At 35.2% G+C, this 15,210-nt stretch overlaps 1 protein-coding gene across 4 annotated transcripts in view; it reads left to right on the top strand.

Moving 5' to 3' along the window:
- The first annotated feature begins 65 nt into the window (after positions 1 to 65).
- Positions 66 to 15,210, top strand: part of SLC30A7 (solute carrier family 30 member 7) — an 86,260-nt gene continuing 71,115 nt past the window's right edge. For 2 of the 4 annotated variants that reach the window (XM_032155238.2, XM_032155237.2), the window contains exons 1-4: positions 69 to 319; positions 547 to 648; positions 10,786 to 10,899; positions 14,954 to 15,041. In XM_032155238.2, coding sequence (XP_032011129.1) covers positions 240 to 319; positions 547 to 648; positions 10,786 to 10,899; positions 14,954 to 15,041 — 384 coding nt within the window. In that variant the 5' untranslated portion in view covers positions 69 to 239. Of the gene's footprint in view, positions 320 to 546; positions 649 to 1,580; positions 1,639 to 10,785; positions 10,900 to 14,953; positions 15,042 to 15,210 lie in introns of all 4 variants that reach the window. The other 2 variants (XM_058439530.1, XM_058439529.1) reach the window with 2 other exon arrangements.

The raw sequence follows: 15,210 nt of genomic DNA, 5'->3' as shown, positions 1-15,210 counted from the left end.
CGCGCAGGCCCCGCCTGCGACCGTCCTCCCTCCTTTCCCGTCCCAGGACGCGTTGCGCGGCCCGGGCCGGAAGTAAGCGAATTCCCGGGTGTGTCTGTGTCTGTCTGTGTCTCGCAGCGGCGCGCGGCCCCGGGCAAGCGCTGGGGATTCCCGTTTGAGGCGTCACTACTGTCACTGCCATCACCCCACGGAGCCACTTCTAGAGGGGAGTAGACCCGGCCCTTCGCCGGGCAGAGAAGATGTTGCCCCTGTCCATCAAGGACGATGAATACAAACCACCCAAGTTCAATTTGTTCGGCAAGATCTCGGGCTGGTTTAGGTGCGGGGTGCTGTGTTTGCGGGGAGGGGATGTCCGGCAGAAAGGGAGAAGGCCCAGACCTCAGGATGGCCCGAGGTCCAGGGAGGGAGAGTCAGAAACTCCCCGTCAACCCCTAGCTGTGAGGAAAGGAGCATGTGAACTGGGAGGGTCTCGAAGGGGGTACCCAGCCTCGGGGTCCCGGCACCTCCTTAACTCTCCCGGCTCTTTTCCACGTGTATCATTCCCAGGTCTATCCTGTCCGACAAGACGTCCCGGAACCTGTTTTTCTTCCTATGCCTGAACCTCTCTTTCGCTTTTGTGGAACTACTGTACGGCATCTGGAGCAACTGGTAACCAAAGGGGAAAATGGTTTGGGCGGAAGCTGGGTGTGAGGGAGACGAAGCACTGTTTGCTTAATGCCACGTAGCTCCTCACCAGGAGGTTCAGGTCCTACCTTTCTTACCTACCTCTGCTGCTGAGTTGCTTTCTCATACCCACACCAATCTGGTAGGGCTACAGTTCTTGAGTAAGATCTGAGGCCTATCCTGTGCAACCTCTCTTGTCACCCGCCCCTCCAGTTCCATCAGACAAGACTGACAAGCCCCTCCTTATTTTAGCAGATGGACAGAATCCTTCATTTCTAATTGTAGGCCTTAGGTTTACCCACTTTGTTGGAATTGGGAGAAACTTGTTTGCTGCCTCTCTTGTGGGGGGAGTGGCATTTGGATTTCACCCTTAAGATTCTGAGAGAGTATATCTGAGATGTTCTACTTAGTTTGTTATTGGAGCTTGGAATGGGAGGTTTTATAAAGTGATATCGGGAGAAATATGTGTCATTCTCTTCTCTCTTTAATGCCGAAACTGTCTCATGATTTTCCTCTAGTCTTAACTGCGATGTAAAAATCCCATGTAGTTTTCTAGAAACAGCATTTCTTGGGTTTTGGTGGCACCTTTGAGGGTTTTTGTTTTTTTGAAACATCCTTAGGAGGAGGAAAATCTAGTGTGTAACTCTATGGCAGTGAAGTTACTATTATTCAGGTATTTGCTATTGAGTAACTTAAGGTCTTATGAAGTTGTTCTGCTAACAATAAGACCGTCACACTCCTAGGTGTACTAATTCTGTCTTTAGATCCCAAACTCATTCAAAAATCTGATGAAAGCCAATACTCAGAATTGTACATAAAGCTTCAGGATGTTGTTGGGTTCCCTGTACTAAATCTTGGACTCTAGATTAAGAACCTGTTTTCTATTTATTAAATAGACTTAATCTCTGTTCTTTAAGACCCATTTTCAGAGAAAATTGCTGTCCTTGATCTTCTGTTGAGATCAAACATTGACAGGTAATATCACCAGGTTTTGTGACATGTATACTTTTATGTAATGCGTGGGCTTCTTTCAATTCAACCATCAATTCAGTTCTACAAAAAATACTTAATAACCAGCAGATTATGAAGGTTATTGGTTTAGTCAACAGTTGGTTATAAAGGCATATTGGCACAATGAAATCTTAATATATGTAATAACCATTTTGAATCCTTTGGGAATCAGATGTGTTTATTTGAAGGATACCCCGTCATAGATTAATTTTTTAATCCCATAATATTAACATACTTTAATATCCTGTAGATGTTGAAAGCACTTGTACTTGAATAATCACACTTTATCATAAATATATAATATTTACAGTATATTTTACATTTTTCTCTTCCTAAATTATGCCAAATTAATTTTGGCATATGTGCTGATTGTATCGAGTGTATCATAGCTTATATATGCACATTTTGTATCAAGAGTGTATCATAGCTTATATATGCATATTGTGCTACAGATAGTTTCTATTGCAGTGTTTCACTATGGCTTTCCATTGCATAAGTCACTCTGTGAAATATCTCATTTAAGAGATTCACACTTGAAGTTCCTAAATCACCTTTCATGGAAAGTTAAGTATATAGTAACTCTTCTGATCTGTAGAGATCTGTTGGGGAGATTACTAAAACCATTATTTTTTAAGTCAGTATGCATCAGTGCATAACAAAAACATCAGTTGTAGGTGACTTGTTCTTTTACCCTTAGGTGACTTACTTTTCTTTACTGGTACAGCTTATATACTGTTTTTCATTGTGTTAGGTCTTCTAGCTAGATTTGAAATCTAGCTCCAGTGTGTGTTGTACTTAGATCATTTAGCACGTATCTGTCATCTCATGCCCATTTATGTTAATCTCCAGATCTACAACCAATTATTCTTAAATATTAATTTTTAATACAGATCTCATTGATATTTGGGCAGATTTAGACATTTCTCTGGCCTTTTAATAATCTAGCTTTCTGTGTTTTATTTAGACACCAAAATTTTTAGTTCCTTTTGTTGACTGATCAATAATTTCTTTATATGACCAGAAGATTATCTATGTTCCTGTTGATTATATTAGCTTTTCAGTTCCTTGATTAAATTTCTTCCAAAACTCATTTTGTGTGTTAAAGTCAATTCTGCGTTGAATTTCATTCTGTAAAAATAAATTTCAACTTGCTGAGAACATGAAATAACCAAGAATTTTTTTTCCTGTAGAGAACTGAAACATGAATAAAACACTCACTTCACAAAAAAAGGTTCATAGAAACAGTTGATCTAATTTTAACAAATGTTAAATTGTTCTGGTTCTTTTTCAGAGCCTTCATTTTAAAGGAAGAACTTAATTATAGTTGATTTATATTTTTGATGATGAGTAGGTATCTTCATTGGAAGAATAGGTAGTTGTTGTGTGTTTTTCCCCTCAATAAATATCTGCTACCTTTCACCTTCCCACTAGAACGTAAACTGTATTAATGTAGGGATCTTTTCTATCTTATGCAGGCACTTCAGTACATAGCACATAGTGGATGCTTAATACATATTTGCTAAATGAAAGAATGAGGGAATAATTAATGTATGGAATTACACTACCTATACTAAAAATGGTAACTACCCCGTTAAGGAAAAACAGCAACGACAAAACATTAAATTCCATTCTCTCACTCTTAGAAATTGGGAGGAAAATGGTAGAAATTCTATATGTGATTTTTCTCTTCCTTCTAGTATTTTATTTTTCATTTACTAATTTATTGTTGAGTAACTGACTAATCTCAAGGTAACATAGTGTAAAAGTGTGGTTTTGTATCATCTAGGGTTAAGTTTGTTTTCAAGTTACAGAAAAACTCTGCACACCTGTAATCCCAGCTACATGGGAGGCTGAGACACCAGCATCCCTTGAACCTGGGAGGCAGAGTTTGCAGTGAGCCGAGATTGAGCCACCGCCCCACAGCCTGGGCAACAGAGTAATACTCTGTTTCAAAACAAAACAAAAACTTAAAATAGTTGTTGCTTACACAAGATAAAACTTCATTTCCAAGATGGGTGCTAGTGTTTCAGCCATCCTTGGCAGCATAATGTCTGGAATGCAGAGAAAAAGAGGTAAAAGGTGTGCACATTGTTTTTTTTTTTTTTAAGATTTACCTGGATGCTAACACACAATGCTTTTCACTAAAAGTTTATCACATGGTTATGCCTAGTTGCAAATGTAGTCTTTATTCCACTCAACCATGTATTCTGTGGAAAGTCAAGGATTTTTTACTAAGGAAGAAAGAGAATATGTGGATAGTGTAGGTTCTGGAAGTGGGACTTGAGAGAGAGAGAGAGAGAGACAGAGAGAGAGACAAACTAACCTGTCATCTTCTATAGTTGGAAAATTGAGGCCTAGAGTTTTTTACTTCCCAAGTGAGCAGCAGAGCCTATAGCACCTATTGTCCAAGTTTGATGTCCAAAAAACATCACATTGTTTTTTTCTAGTATCTCAATATAGTTTCTGTGTTTTTATGTTCTTACATTTTTACTTCATTATTAACAGATTTAATTTCAGTAGTATTTCTTACCAAAGCTGTTGCAACCATTTTTCTCTTAGACATAGAAGACACTCAGGTAACTCTAAAGGTTAATGTCTTTGTGTTAACAAAGTAAATATTTGTTGAAGAAATGTTTAAGACAATACCAGACATTTATTTGGTTCTACTTCAGTGTAATATTTCACAGCAGATGTTTGTAAAGTAATTCCTTAGTGAAGAAAAATACTTCTATCAATCCCATGTTTTTCTATTAAAATTTTCATATATCTCAGTCTTTTAAAATCAACTTTTTCCTTCTCAAAAGGCAGCATTACTTACCAGCTTATGGTGATGCCTTTTGCTTTCCTATAATTTTATTTTCCACCTTAAAAACATAGATAAGTATTCCATTTTGCTTAGAATTTTTTTTAAAGTAACAGACTATATAATGGAATGTAGTGGAGTTGTGGGTTATTTCACTGTAACTCATTTAGTTTATTGACTTTGCTAATGTCAGGATTCTAAGAATTTTCTAATTTCCTGATAATAAATCGATAGTGTTTTTCCCTGACTTTCCACTTCATGGAAAGTACCTGGTAAGGGATTTCTGAATTATGATGATTCCTTATTTTCAGTTTTGAACACGTTTAACAAACAATATAAATATACCATTAGCTTAGTTACCAATAGACCTTTTAAACAATTTTTTATCATGGGGTATTTTAAACATATATAATAGTAGAGCATTTAATGGACCTCATGTACCCAGCACCCAGCCTTAACGTTTATCAATACATGGTCTATCTTATTTCATCTGTTGTCCGTGTCCCACCATTGGATTGTTTTAAAGCAGACACAAGATGTAATTTCATCCATAACTATTTCATTGTGCTTCTCTAAAAGATAAAATCCACCCCCCCTTAACATAACCCGAAACCATTATCACCCATGAAAATTAATGACTCATTAATATCCAGCTAGCGAGTATTCAAGAGTCCCTCATTGTCTCATAAATTCTTTTTACGTTTGGTTTTACAGATTAGAAATCAAACAAGATCCATACATAGTATTTAGCTTATATGTCTCTTAAGTTGCTCTTAATTTATAGATTCTCTTTCTCCTTTCCTTTGTTTTTGCCTCCAATAGACCCTAAATAAAATTCTTTTCAAAAGTTTCTTTTGCCATATATTCTATTAACATTTGTGCTGTTTTTGCTTCTGTATTCATGTATTCAGGTTTCTCCTTTATACACTTAGAAGTTTTCTTTTTCTTTTTTTTAAGACAGAGTCTTACTGTGTTGCCCAAGCTGGAGTGCAGTAGCGGGATCTTGGCTCACTGCAGCCTCTGCCCCCTGAGTTCAAGCAATCCTCCTGCCTCAGCCTCCCAAGTAGCTGGGAGTACAGGTGTGTGCCACCACGCCTGGCTAATTTTTGTGTTTTTAGCAGATGGGAGTTTCACTGTGTTGACTAGGCTGGTCTCGAACTCCTGACCTCAGGTGATCCACCCACCTCAGCCTCCCCAAGTGCTGGGATTATAGGCATGAGCCACTGCATCCGGCTGGTTTTCCATGTTAAAATGTCTTTAGAAGGTAGTCATTTAAAAAAGGGTACAAATACATTTTAGAGAAACTAGCAGTGCTTAAAGAGGAGTCTACAAGAAGTATGTGGATTTTCACAACCAGCTTTACTTTATTATGGTTTACCGAAGTTGCCTTTGGTGTTTCAGTCATATAACCTTAGATATTCTCTATGCTACCTTTATTTTTTAAGGAAATTTATGCCATATAGTTTAAATATAATTCATAATCAGAAACATTTGCTAAGATTGAATATGAGCAGTAAAATTGACCTTCCTCATAAGCAGTATTTTTACATGTGATAGATGAGCAGAGAGCTAAAAGTAGACTGTTTTTCCCATGAATTTGTGTATTTGCAGGTAGGTAATTTTTAAATCATGATATCAAGTTTAAGGGAAAAGATCTCATATTGCAGTGTTTTAAGAGAACATAACGTTCTTCCATCTCAGAAGAGGGAGTAGTTTTTCAGGTAGTCACGTTTTATTAAGTACTAAAAATAACATTTTAATGCTAATTAAATTTACTTAAAATTTAAATAAAATTTCATTTTGGTGAGTATTAAAATTGCCATGCTGTATCCACACCTCTTTAAAAGGAACCTGACTGCTATTCTGTGCAAAAGGAATTTACATTTTTATTTTTATTTTTATTTTTTGCATTACGGCAATGTTTGGTCTATGTTGGACGCATATAAAGTAAATTTATCGAAAAAAAGGGGTGTGTGTTAGTTTGCTAGGCTGGTGTAATAAAACACCACAAACTAGGTGGCTTAAGCCACAGAAATTTATTGTCTCACACTTCTGGAGATTAGAAGTCTGAGATCAAGGTGCCATCGGGGTTGATTTCTTCTGAGGGCTCTGAGGAAGAATCTGTTCCATGATCTTTCTGTAGCTTCAGTTGGTTTTCTGGTAATCTTGGACAGTCTTTGGCTTGTAGGAGCATCACCTGATCTCTGCCTTATCTTTGCATGGTGATCTATGTGTCTTCTTCCAAATTTCTCTTTTTTATAAGGACACTGGATGAGGGCTCACCTTAATGACCTAATATTAACTAATTATATCTGCAATGAGCCTGTTTCTAATAAGGTCACATTCTCAAGTACTAGAGGTTAGGACTTCAACATATGAATTTGGGGGCAGGAACACAATTCAACCCATGACAGTGTTTTACTAAATGTATAGTGAAATAGTAAAATATAGATCAATAAATCAGTAAATGTTTGTTTATATTTATTTACAATGAATGCCCTGCCTTCTAAAACTGATTACAGTCATTTAAAATAAAAGCTATATATACTAATAAAACACTTACATTAAGAAATAAAAACATTTAGAAACCATACCTAGGGAGGAAAAAATAAATCTCTTAAATATATAGTCTAATTTAGCTCCAAAATTGACTTTAAAATTTAGTTATAAAATTCCATAACGTGAACACAACTCTATCATTTTATCAGAGTAGAAAGATAGTATTTTGCCATATTAATCTTTTCTTGGGGGATCGAAAACAAAATCATAGACAATGTCTTTATTAATGGTTTTATCACAGTATAGAGAAATTCTTCACATGAGTCTTTCATACTTCAAAATAAAGTTAAATCATTATTTCCCATGTTACATAGATGTTATGGTTCAAGTGTGTAATTTTCGGTAATCTAACTATACAAGGACAAATCTTAAAATATTAAATCTAAGAGAATTGCATGAATAATATGCCCCTTACCTTGTCCTCATGTATCAGTTTTATTATTCTGCTTTATCATTTATTCACCAATTCTCATTCTGCTTTGAGTTAGATGTCAGGTGAGATGGTTAAAGTACTATCTGCACTTAAACTAATATATCTATATTCAGTGGAATAAATAAGTTTCATGATAAAAGTTTAAGACATTTTCTAAAATCTTTTGTAATGATTTGGCAGAGGTTTATAAATTATTGTGCTTTTTCTTGTTGGTAAATAATGTGCTTTGACTTAGTTTCTAATTATATAATTATTCCAAATTATGAGAAAAATTTAAAACCATGCTTTTTCTGTATGTGTGAAGAATGTTTTTGACTTTCAGTTTGTAGCACTTCCAACTGATGAAAGCTCTAGCATCTAGCCAAATATTAAGATGTATGGGTTGTGCTTGGGAACACCAGGTATTATAAGCATTAATAATAGTTAATAATTAACAATGTAACTTATTAATAATTAGTAATAGGAATATTAATGTGGTTTTAATGTGACAAGCATTGTGGTAAGTGTTTCACATATATTAACTCAATTATAACAATTATGACACTTTTATGCTATTACTCTAAGTGATGGCTAAATTGAGGCACAAAGAAGTTAAGCAACTTACTGGGTCACGGAACTAGTAAATTTGGAGCTGGGATTTGAACCCAGGTATTCTGACTTCAGAAGCTTGTTTTTAAAGACTGAACTGATGATTGCTTTCAGAAAATTTTTATTGACTTCTCTTCAAGTTCACGGATTTCTTTCCTCAGCTGTGTCCAGTCTGTGATAAGCCAATTGGAAGAATTCTTTATCGCTGATAACTTGTTTTTTTGTTTCTAGTATTTCCATTTGATAGTTTTTTATATTTCCCACTTCTCTACCAAATTCCCCATTGGTTCATATTTTTTGTCCACTTTTTCCATAGATCCTTTAGCATATTAATTAGAGTTTATGATAGCTCCAGTATCTGGGTCAATATCTTGGTCTGGTTCTGTTAACTGCTTTCTCCACAGTGACTTCTTTTTTTTTTTTGGCTCTTTTTGTGTACTTTGAAATTTTTAATCAAATATTGGACATTATGAGTAAAAAACAGTAGATACTGAGGTAACAGTATTTATGATCAGAAATAGGTATGCCTTGTCTGTCAGACCACTAGTTGCTTGGACTTTGTGCTTTTAGTAGTCTCTGTATGGTGCCTGTGCCACACAAGCTCTTTTCTTCATGCTGTTACCCCTACCCAAGCTATAGACTGCTGTTGCTTGTTACTCAGTACCCAGTTTATGGTGAAGGCAGAGGGGTATTTGTTAACTTTAACCCAAAGCCTCTCTCTTTGTTAGGTTCTGTAAGCCTCAACCTCAGGGGTATGATTTTGTCAACATTTTTACTCCTTCTCCTGTGACAGCCAAACTCTACTGTGTGTATGTGTATGGTCCTGGATGGAGACAACTTTCCTGCTCCATTCTCAGTGGTAGCAGAACGTCTGCTTTGTGTTGGTAGAGGATTTCCTACTCTTCTTTTGGTGGCTTTTCTTAGTGGGTGCTTTAGTATGTATAATATTAATCTTTAAATTATCACAAATAATATGTCATTTCATGTATCTGATAAGAACCTTACAATAATACACTTTGATTTTCTTATTCCATTCTGTTTGCTATTATTGTCATATCTTAGGTTGTTGACAGTATTTTTTTTTCTCTTTCAGTACTTTAAAGATGTTGCTCCATTTCATTCTGGCTTGAATAGTTTCTGAAGAAAAACATGCTATAAAATTTATATTTTTTAAATTTACTTTTTCTCTTTTTTCCCCTCTGGTTTTCAAAGATTTTTTTTATTTCTCTTTGATGTTTAGTGGTTTGTGAAGTGTGCAGGGTTTTTTCCTTGCTTGGGTTCATTAAGCTTCTTGGATCTGTAATTTATTTTCTTTTATGAATTTCAGAAAACTCTGAAACATTTTCTCTTTAAATACTTTTCCTATCCTTTTCTTTTTTTCTTTTTGGTTCCTGAGACTCTAAATACATGTATTTTAGTATGTTTGATACTTCCAGACAGGTTTGGGATGCTCTGCTTTTTTTGTTTGTCTGTTTGTTTGTTTCCACTCCCTTTTCTCTTTGTGTTGCACTTTGTTTAACTTCTTTTGACCTAACTGATTCTTTCTCTCTGTGTCCAGTCTGCTCAGAAGCCCATGACTGTTATTCCTCCATATTGTAATTTTTAAAAAATTATCATTTCCATTATATTCTTTTATAGTTTTTATCTGCAGAAATTCTTCATTTGTTAATGAATTTTCTCTAACTTTATACCACATCCTTTGACATATTAATTGTATTTGTTTTAAAGTCCTATCTAATAGTTCCAACATCTGGGCCATTTCTGGTTCTGTTGACTGTTGTACCTCTTAACAATGAGTCTCTTTTTTTCTTTCTTGATTTTGTCATTGAGTGCTGGACATTCTGTTTAAAAGAATAATAGAGACTGTATATGTCCGGAAATGGGCACACCTATTTTTCTGTCTGGCCATTAGTGTGGGAGTTTTGAAACTGTCTGCTCTGTAGTTGAACTGGGGTTGATCTGGGTTTTGTGTTTTGTTGTTGCTGATTTCAGCAAATCACAGCCTTTAAATTTTTCGGTGGTTCCTACTACTTTGTGATTAGTATTGGATTTGGAGTACTGGAGGAGTTTTTCAGGGTTCTTGCTCCACTGTCAGCTTTTAGCAAGTTCTGCACATACCTCTTTGTGCTCTCACTGGTAGTTTGCTGTTCCTTATACTTTATTCAAGACTTGGTGGGGAGGATGGGACTAGGTTCTCTTGTTGTATCCCTAGTCAGGCAAGCCTGTGCCCCTCAGTTTCAGGGTGAGTATTAATGATCTTGCAGCTCTCCCTTCTGCCAGCCTGTCCGCACTGTCCTCAGCCTGGTATCAAAAGGGAGGAGCAGGATACTCAGCAATAGCAGACCTTTGCTTTGTAAGATCCTGGGTGCAAGTAGGTATCAGCCTCGTCCCAGTAGTAGATGGCTTTTTTTTCCCTACCTCTCTTTCAGTGGCAGCTGACCTTTGCAAGTGACCAAGGGGTGGTCACATTCCTACCCCTCACCCAGCAGCAGATAGTTTTTGTTTCTACCTCTGTCGCAGCAGCTGGGCTTTTCCTTGTGCAGGAGGTATGAAGGTTTGCTTTTTAGATATTTAAAACTTATTCTCAAAGCTATCTATATAGCATATTGAAATTGTTGTTTTAGATGGTTAATTCCTGATGAGCAAAGGCTGAATCTTAGACTTTCAGAGAAAGATGCCTACTATTTGGTTTTTATTATAATTTGTCAATGTGTTTGTTCTTTTCCAGCTTAGGCTTGATTTCCGACTCTTTTCACATGTTTTTCGATAGCACTGCCATTTTGGCTGGACTGGCAGCTTCTGTTATTTCAAAATGGAGAGATAATGATGCTTTCTCCTATGGGTAAGACTTTAAGAAAAAAATCTTTTTATTGAAGTATAAGATATACACAAAAAAACACTAATCTTAAGCTCAGTGACTTGTTACAAATTGAACACAGGTGTAACTTTTGAATCTTTGAAGCCCCACTCAGGCCTCTTCGAGTTCCTACCTCCCCAAGGGTAAACACTTTCATAACTTCATGGAAGAGTTTTTGAATAGTATATAATTGGAATCTACAGTAATTTGTTGAGATTGTTACCATATAGAGGAATTTCTCAACTTTATTTTTTAGAAGATAGTTTTAGTATATGAAAATAGGATTTTTTTTTGCTTTTGCTTTTTTCTTTTTGAATGGATACTTTGCTGTTGATTTATTTAAAATCATTTTCTAATATGGTTTTATATTCTCTTTAGCTCTGCTTTTATGTAACAGTTCTTATATGCTTGCTGAGTTGGACAATTAATCAAATATTTGTAGAGTATCTATATGCTGAAGGGACTACATTGGATCATGTTAGGGGCATAATTTGATTTCTGCTACCTCTGATTGGAGGAAGCAGTGGATTTTTCATTATTTGATTACACTGCCTGAGTGTTTCCATTTTTGAGTTCATAGAATATTTTGCAGTATAGCTGTATATATATGTAAGCAGAGCTCAGGGTGCATACTCTGTTTCTTTCTCTTCCCCACCCCTTTGTCTTTCCTATTCCCTCTCTCTTCTGCTTTCTTACTAATTCTTCCCCTGTCCTTTTCCTCCTCTTCTCTTCCTTTCTGCTGTGAGTGCTCTTTTACATTCTCTTCCTTCTTCATCTGTCTCTCATATTTTCTGTCTCTCACTCTCGTTGCCGTCCTCAGCCTCTTACTCTCTCTTATCTTCTCCTGAACTCCCTTTTCCTTCTCTTGTCTTTGCTTCTTGTCACTTGGGCTTGTGCTCATGCTTTTTTTGTTTCTCTTCCTTCTTCTGTCCCCCATACCTTTCCTGTCTTATTCTTTGTTTTCTCCTGGTCTTTACCTTTTAACCCTTTGTCTGTCAGGCTCAATCTTTCTTCCTCCTCTTAACTTCTTTAGCTCTATTTCTTTTTTGTCTCCCTTTCCAAGTCTCTCTTTCCTTCTTTCACTGATTCTCCTTCCCTGAGCTCTCCCTTTCCTGTGCAGTTTCTCTCACTCTCTCCCTGTCCTTTTTACAGCCATCTTCTTACATGTACTGTCTCTTAGGCCTCTTGTTATGTCTTTTACTCTCGGTCCTTCACTGCTCCCTCTTTCTCCCTGGCTTTGCTTCTTTCCTTTAGCAAGCACACACTCTTTCTTTCACATGCTCTTGTTCTCTTTAGATATTTATTGAGGGTCCATATGAGTCAAATACTTTTCCAGTTCTAATGATGTAAAAATGATCTAATGATGTAAAGACAGGCCTTCTGCCTTGCTGGAACTTGTCTCTTGGGGAAACAGTTCTGTAAAAATACAATAATAGCTATATATTGTGACAGTTGCCAAAAAGGAGATGTGAATTTCTGTGGCAGAACTTGCTGATTTTAGTTATAAGAAAGGGATATGGTTATTTTTGAAATTATAAAAAGTGAGCCAAAAAATACTAATTGTACATTTTATAGTATAGAGTACTAGATCCTGTATATCTATAAATTCAAACAGCTTGACAGCTCAGATAAGAACGCTTTTTATGGCATGATATTGGTGATATGCAAATAACTTAAACAGTAGCTACTAAAAGATTCTTAAGTATATTTTAGATTATTAAAGAAAGATCATATCCAAAGTTATAATTTTTGTTGGAAAATTAGTAATTTATATTATATATCAGAAATCTAATTAGAATAGCTTATTCAACAATCTTTCTGAATAAACAGTAGCTGACTATTAAAAATTCTCAGTTCTTTAATGCTTAGAGTTTCTATTGTTTCCAATTTAGAATGTATTGTCTCCTGCTCTAAAATGGTTTTTAGGAATAACTTTGAATACCTTCAGTACCATAGCAGATTTTAATGTTCAGCTTTAGCTAGTTGATGTAAGAGAAAAATATTCTTTCCACCTTTAATTTAATCCTCTCCTCTCCTTATGTGTGTGTGTGTTTTGTTTTGGGAAAGATTAAAGAATAAAAGCTTATACAATATTTAACACTGAATAATTGGTATAGTAATAAGTAGCATCATTTGTAAACTACTGGTGTCAGTGAATCAAAATGACACTGATTAATTCACATTAAGCATAGGGTTGAATTCTCATAACCTCCCACCCCAATTCAGGATGACCGCAGTAGCTGACTGACTCTGCAATAGAAGAAAGAGTTGGGGAATATGAGAGCAAGCAAAGACTTTAAAGTATTTCTTTATATAAAAGTCATCTTTGTGTCTTGCCACACTCTTATTTTTTAAAGAGCAAAGCCAGCATAAAAGTAATATACATCCAGTAGGTAGATAGATACATACATACATGCATATGTACATATGTACCTGTACTTAAATCTTTTCTATTTTTTTTCCGGCTCAAGAATCTAAACACTAGCCATACTTAATTAGGCAACAGCACATTCATGAATTACATGTTCTAATTCTAAGACCTACTCAATCTGTTAAGTAAACACAGATATTTGTAAAGGCAAGTGTGTTTAGTTTTCATGTGTTTTTGTTTTGAACCCACAACCAAGTTTAACAAATATATCTTAAACTCAAGCTAATTAAATCACTCCAACATTTTATCTGAACTTAGGTAGCACACCTACTAAGCTAGGAATTAGAAACAAAAAGATGCCTGAAAAACATTCTTGCCTTTGATCTTGAAATCTGGTAGAACTCAAACACAAAAGGCTTTCAGTCAAGCATTAGTTATGGGACTACAGGGGTAGATTAAAAGAAAATACTTTTTACTTTTGGATGGTAACCCTGCTGATTTATTAGATAAATTCCTAAGTGTAGGCTGTGGAATGCTGGCTGCAAATTATTTGAATTTAATGAACTTTTCTCCAGGAAAAAAAAAATATGTTTTGACAAGTAATACGTTATTTGGATGTGTTAGAAGATAGAAATATGCATTATTTCTGGCATAGAAATACATACTATGTTGGAATGCACTTGACAGGACAAACTCCAATATAACTTGATAGAGTACATTTTCAAGAATTCTCTTTAAAAATATTTTTACAGTAAAAATCATATTACCTAGAAGTTAGCATAGAAACCTAGGAAAAGCACGAGTTTTGATGCTCTCATTATATCGTTTAAGGACCAGAGTGGTTAATTGCTGTTAGCACCCTTTGAATGATGTTTGAACATGTAAAAATGCTAAGTTAAAGTTGTTTTTGATGACTTTAACTAAGCCAAATATACCATATAGAAAAATAAAATCTTTCCCCAATGCTTCACACAGGTAGGAAGCAGAAAGCTTCAGAACTCCATGGAACAAAAGACAGGTATTTTAAAAATAGTTTAATTAGAATTATGTGAAGCTAAAATTGATTCTAAAAATAGGTAATTGAAAGTTTATGCTAAATTTATTAATCTTAGAAAAAGTATTAGAAATATAAATCTCAAGTTGTCTCTGGCATAAGTCAGAAATAAGTTTATTTTCCTTTAGATCGAAGCTCTGTTTTCCAAAGATTTGAAAGCTAAAAGGTACAAAGCAGAAAGCATAAGGAGTTCTTAGAAAAAGAGAAATTAATAAGTTTTAAAAACCTCCTTTTCCAGACCCTTTCTTCTACTTTTTAGCCGTTAATCCTTCTTTCTTTGTCCACTTGTCTGGTTCTGTTTTTCCTTCTCCACTAGCAACTTGAGATTTAAATTTCTGTGAAAGGTCTTTCTAAAACTACTTACTCTAAGAAGGTCTTTTGATTGGCTTGTAAAAATCTGTTTTGTGGTATTCTGCTTTTAAACAATTCATACTAATTCATTTCCTCATTTCTACTATATATAAAATAAAATGCACTGTACTATAAACACTAGGGCTTCACTGGCCACTTATAACCATATAATATGGTTTGGAATCTCTGAATGTATGTAATTTTACGATTTAATTTTTAAGAAATAACATAATAATTCCGTTATTTACTTTGTTCCTCTTTAGGTATGTTAGAGCGGAAGTTCTGGCTGGCTTTGTCAATGGCCTATTTTTGATCTTCACTGCTTTTTTTATTTTCTCGGAAGGAGTTGAGGTATAGTAGATAATTATTAAAGTCAGTAAATTACACTCCTGTAATGAAAATGTTTATTAATTAAAGATATATGTAACAGCTTTTTTCAACTATTATTAAATATTGTGGACAATCTTGGATTAGATATGTGCGTACAAGAGGAGCTTACAAAATAGTTGAAAAATATATT

This window comes from Hylobates moloch, unplaced genomic scaffold (genome assembly GCF_009828535.3).
Source record: "Hylobates moloch isolate HMO894 unplaced genomic scaffold, HMol_V3 SCAFFOLD_5, whole genome shotgun sequence".
Classification (NCBI taxonomy): Eukaryota; Metazoa; Chordata; class Mammalia; order Primates; family Hylobatidae; genus Hylobates; species Hylobates moloch.
Note: the sequence above shows the minus strand (reverse complement) of the source record. Positions and strands in the feature narration are given on the sequence as shown.